The following is a 5,318-nucleotide window of genomic DNA, read 5'->3' as shown; positions in this document are numbered from 1 at the left end:
CTTATACAAATTTAATGCTTGAAATGCAAGAAATGACATTTAGTAAGAAATTCAGGTTGGAACAAACTAACTGCCTTTGCTGATTCTACTCTGCAATTGATTTTAGTGATATTACTGGAGTCACTGAAAAATGAAAATTTAAGAAATCCAGATTTGACAAACATTTAGGCTGATGTCACCAGGTGTACTCTTCTTTTTCTCTAGGCCATCCTGCTCCTTCTTCATGGAAAATCATTGCAGTGATTCTGGGGATCATTTCCCTGGCTCTTGTTTCATCTCTTATATACGTAATAATGTGTAAGTCACTATGCAAATTAGAAATACATATTTTTTCTACTTGAATAGTGAAATCTGTTGATGATAATATATTTTGATATACTTGATAACTTAAATAAACATAATATTCTCTGTAAAGTCGGAAGATGCTTCCTCACAAACATATTATCTATTGTTTGTTTTAAAGTATAACATGACCCTTACTTACTGCCTATTTATTCTCACTTTTGCTTTACCAGAAAAGCTTTTTCATGCTGTTGTGTGAACAGAATTTCCTTATGTGATCAATTGCTGTATGACTTTTCATGTTTTTATATAGTTTGAGATTATATTTTTGTTTTTATTACATTGACTTATTCAAGGCAAATAAGTTTCATTAGTTATTTTTATGTAATACAGTCTATGCACATAAAATTGTCCAATTATTTTTAAAACGATCTTTCCAAATTATCTTCAGTTTATTAGTGCTTATTTAATGCAAAAGTTTATCAAAGAAATATCTCCTATATCGAGGAAGCAAATGAAACAGGTAATTTTCAAAGTCTCTGAGTCATCATTTTTTGGCATGAGTGAAGAGAATTCACTTTGACCGAGCTTTTTTGCCTGAAACATACAACTGCATATATGCAAGCAGATATGACTGAAATCAACTGTTGGATGGAATTAGGAATTGGGATTGGGCAGTGTCCAGTCAGGCAAATGGAATGGATCTCCAAGGGCTTACACAAAATAGTGTACTTTAGGGTGAGAGATTAAACGAGGTTATTGATGAAAAGAGAGAAAGAGTATTTCAAGCAAAGCCACCTGTCATTACATGAATTTAAAGGTGTCTCATCATACAGATGAACTCAATGCAAGCGGTATTTTCATTTTTCATTTTCATATTTCCTCTGGAGCACAGTATCTGGCACACGGGATTGTCTAACTATATTTCTCTTTGAGTTAAAATGAAGTCTCCAAATTCTCTTCAGTCAATAAGAAATCATTAAATGCAGAAGAACATCCAGGACATATCTCCTCCAACAAGGAAGCAAGTAAAAGAGGTAATTTAGGAAGTTTCTGTGTCAGGATATTATTTTCAGAAGAGAGCAATAATAACTTTGCATGAGTTATTTTCATGAAGAATTATAACTGTATACATGCAAGTATATATTTGTTTGTAGGCTTAGATTTTCTCTGTAAACTTGCACTGATAGTAGGGACTCAGATATATTCTATCTCTTTTAATAGAGCGGAAATATCCTACTTGTTCAAAGGACTGGCACCAGCTTGGACAAAACTGCTATCATTTCTCAAAAAACCATACCTTTTGGAAAGAATGTGATGGTTATTGCACTAATTTAAACTCAACATTTATTAAAGTGGATACTACAGATGAGATGGTAAAGACAAGATGTGTTTCCTAAATATTTTGAATTTGTTTCAGAAAATTTAAAAATGACAGCAGTCTTTCAAGATTTCATCCTCTAGAACATATTGTATACGGCAGTCACAGGAATCCTTACAATTTGACTGTAATTTTGAATGTTAACTCTAAAAATACACAAGTGGCTTTTTTCAATTTTTAGGATAAAGTACATATAACCTGTTTATTAGTTTTTGGTTTTTTTTTTTTTTTTTAGTTTTAGAAGATTTCATCATGTAAAACATAGTAATTGAGCTTTAGCTGTCTCCACATTGACTGCTGTAGCTTTCTGATGCTCGTTTTGGAGTACTTTGCTTCTGTCGTACTTGGGTGAGAGCCACTCACTGGAGCTAAAAACGACATCTGTAAGCTTATTTGTGTCCCAGCAACCGGATTTCTACATGTTAATCTGACCTCCTCTGTCATTACACACCTCCCAGCACCTGTTCTAGAAAAGCCTGCTCTGGGTTCACGGCCATGAAGTTCTTTACATCCATAAAGGACACTGTGCTCCTTCATGACTTTGTTTCTCAAATTGCTTCTTTTGCCTGTGACACATTTTACCTTCTCCACCTCTCACCACAAATGTCTTCTCTTGGTGAATACATCCTCCTTTCTAATTTTTTTTAACATTTATTTATTTTTGCATACAAGAGCTGGAGTTTAGGCCAGAGATGCGGGCGGTGAGAGGATTCACCAGAGAAAGAGTGGAGAACAGAACAGGCAGATTGACCAAAGTACACTGCTGAGGGGAGCAGTGGTCAAGTCAGGAGAGATCTGATGCGCCATGGGGGCAACTGCTCCTTGGCTGGCAGGGGATCAAACTCGTGTTGGAGAGACTGCAAACAACTTCAGAGGTTTTGTCTTAATCCCTTGCACCACCAGGGAGGCCTCCTTTCTGAGATTTTAACTTAGAAACAATCTCTTGAAAAACATTTTGATCTTACCATGACTCGTTAAAATCCCTGTTAGAATTTCTCTTCTTCATTGACCCAATGTTACCAATCTTATGTCATCCTTCACTCCCTATTACATGGCTTAATAAATGTTGTCTCCCTTTCTTTTTTTGTCTGGTGCCTAATTTAGAAGAGAGTATATAAAGGAAAGTTACACATGAAAGATAGTTAAATGAGTTTGCTCCTCTTTCTTTGGTAACGTCCTTCTTTCAGACTTATTTACCTCTCTCTGCAGGATTTTTTTATGAAATTGGTGAAGATGCAATATTCTCCCTATCAAAAGGTCTTTATCAGTTTATACTACAACAGCACACAATCAAAGTGGTTTTTGTTCGATGGTACAGATTTTACCAAAAGCAGGTAAGTCACTTGCTATTTCAAAATTCCAAAAACAATTTATTTTATTTCAAATCTAAATATGGACAGATGACAGATCTGTAAGTAATACATCCAACAGAAATCAACCAGGAAAATATACAATAAGTGGAACGAAAAAATTAGGATGTTACAGTAGTAGGATAAACATTTAACATTCATACCTCATTTGGATTGCTTATGAGGTATTAAATTCAGCAATCTATTGAAAGTTGTTGAATATAAATTTGTACACAATTCAAGAGTATAAATCAGAGTGACTATTTTAATTGTAGATTTAATGGTGTTGTTTCACTCCAAAACATGTGCTTACAAGGAAATTATCTTGAAGCCCCTCTCTAAACCTCAACCAATAATTCTTACACTTTTCTTCCATAAATGCATTTATATTTGTATTTATTATAAGTCACACATTGAGTGGCTTAAAGCAACAGAAATCTGTTTACTCATATAGTTCAGAAAGCAAAAGCCTGAAGTCAAGTTATTTGCAGACTTACATGGTTCCCTTGCAATTTCTTTTCTCTTGAAAGAGCTGAAATTATCTAGAGAAAATAACAACTTGTTATTAATGACGAACAACAATTTTGTTGTACTGTGTGTACTGTAGAAATTGTTTCTATGTAAACTATTTCTTTACATATAAATATTAATATGTAAAGGAAACATGGTAAATCTCAAAGAAAAATGAGAGATAATAAAAGATCTAAGCCAAGGAAATGGTGATTCTTGGAGTCTCCAAATATACACATCCAACTTCACGTATTTTCTCCTTTGCTTTTTCTGTGGTCACCTCTCTCTAATAAGAAATCTTTCATTGGATTTAAGCTCCAATCCAATAATATTTCATCTGATATTTAATTATATCCATAAAGATAGATAACATCACATATTGAAGTTCTGACATTACATACAGATTAGGGGACATTATTTAACCTCCTACATGCATTTTCATAAGGATTACTGGACATCAACTCATATGATTGCATTAGGCTATTTAGAAGTAGGCATATACTATGCATTCTGGCAAATAATTCCATACAATTATACAATGTATTAGAGTTTGAGATCCATTGTACTCCTTGATATACTTCAATATGCAAATATTTTCACCATGGAATAGGACTTCTCCATCAATGTGATATCAGACCATCAGTAGTTGACAGTGAGGGTAGAAAGAAGACATTTCCAACTGCTGGTGACTAAATTAGCCAATATTAATTATTTGACTATTAAAAATAAAATTCTCCTACTATAAATTAGAAATATCAAAATTTTTATAAAGCTTTCCTAGAATTGTGATAGCAATTGTCTACAATTATTGTGCATGTACTTAACCATCTCATTGTCAGACTAGTCATGCTTTAGGGTTTAGACGTTAAACAATGCAATCATTCTGCATAATCATCTAACCAATGTCTTAATATTAGGTGCCTGTATATCCACTCCAAGTTGTACCCTATTGCAGACATCCTGACTTAAGATTTATCAGTTTTACTCTGGTGTTAAAATCATATGCATTGGTAGGAACTATACTTTGAATTTTGATCATTCAAGATTAGAATATTTGTGGTATACTGTAAAACATATATATATATATGTATAATTCAACACAATGTATAAAGACAATTTGTAAACCCATGTAAAATTATCAGACACTCTGAAAATGCCTCAGGTCATGAGATTATATTTCGAATATAAGGCATTTGTAGCATCAATTCAAGATTTATTAATAAATTTTGATGACAATATATTTAACATTTCTAATGTTGAAGAACTAGAAAAGCAGCATTTCTGCTTTTTTTATCTTGATAATAACATTATAGGTTTAAAATGCAGATGTTATGTGGAACAAATTTAGCATTTAATGGAAATTATTTTCTCCTTTAGCTTTAAAATTGGAGAACTTGCTGGAACTGGTTATAAATGCACATATATAATGGATGACCACGTACGTGCTGATGAGTGCCAAAATTATGGCTATTGTACCTGCAAGAAGACAATTTACTAAGATCATATAAATACATAGGAAAGAAAAAGAGGAACATCTAGGAATCTCCCTTGTGTTTGCTTCAAACGATGGGAAACATTTACTTCCCTTGAAATTGATGTGTTTATTCAATAAATTTCATGTATTATTCTTTAATTTTAATTCACAATATATACAGTAAATTAGAATAAAAACCATATTAGTAGGGGCCACCCCGGTGGCACAGCGGTTGAGCGCTGGGTTGCGAAGCTACCTGCAGCCTCTGCAGTGCCGGTTCGATCCCCGGCTGCTCCCCGGCCATCGGAGGAAGGTCCCACAT

The 5,318-nt window shown here is 33.6% G+C and overlaps 1 protein-coding gene across 1 annotated transcript; it reads left to right on the top strand.

The window, feature by feature from the left end:
* The first annotated feature begins 287 nt into the window (after positions 1–287).
* On the top strand, positions 288–5,048 carry LOC129146833 (C-type lectin domain family 1 member A-like). Its single transcript, XM_054701156.1, has 5 exons — positions 288–297; positions 1,248–1,319; positions 1,507–1,658; positions 2,873–2,997; positions 4,900–5,048. The coding sequence occupies exons 1-5, from the start codon at positions 294–296 to the stop codon at positions 5,018–5,020; spliced, it is 474 nt and encodes a 157-aa protein (XP_054557131.1). The 5' UTR covers positions 288–293; the 3' UTR covers positions 5,021–5,048.
* The last annotated feature ends 270 nt before the right edge of the window (positions 5,049–5,318 follow it).

Source organism: Talpa occidentalis, unplaced genomic scaffold (genome assembly GCF_014898055.3).
Source record: "Talpa occidentalis isolate TD23 unplaced genomic scaffold, MPIMG_talOcc4v2.1 talOcc4.467, whole genome shotgun sequence".
NCBI classification, from domain to species: domain Eukaryota; kingdom Metazoa; phylum Chordata; class Mammalia; order Eulipotyphla; family Talpidae; genus Talpa; species Talpa occidentalis.
Note: the sequence above shows the minus strand (reverse complement) of the source record. Positions and strands in the feature narration are given on the sequence as shown.

What these genes read in the sequence shown, in the direction of transcription:
- LOC129146833 (XM_054701156.1), top strand. An exon ending in CAAGGAAGCAAGTAAAAGAG is followed by an intron (nt 1,320 to 1,506) that starts GTAATTTAGGAA and finishes CTCTTTTAATAG; the next exon opens with AGCGGAAATATCCTACTTGT. An exon ending in ACAGATTTTACCAAAAGCAG is followed by an intron (nt 2,998 to 4,899) that starts GTAAGTCACTTG and finishes TTTCTCCTTTAG; the next exon opens with CTTTAAAATTGGAGAACTTG.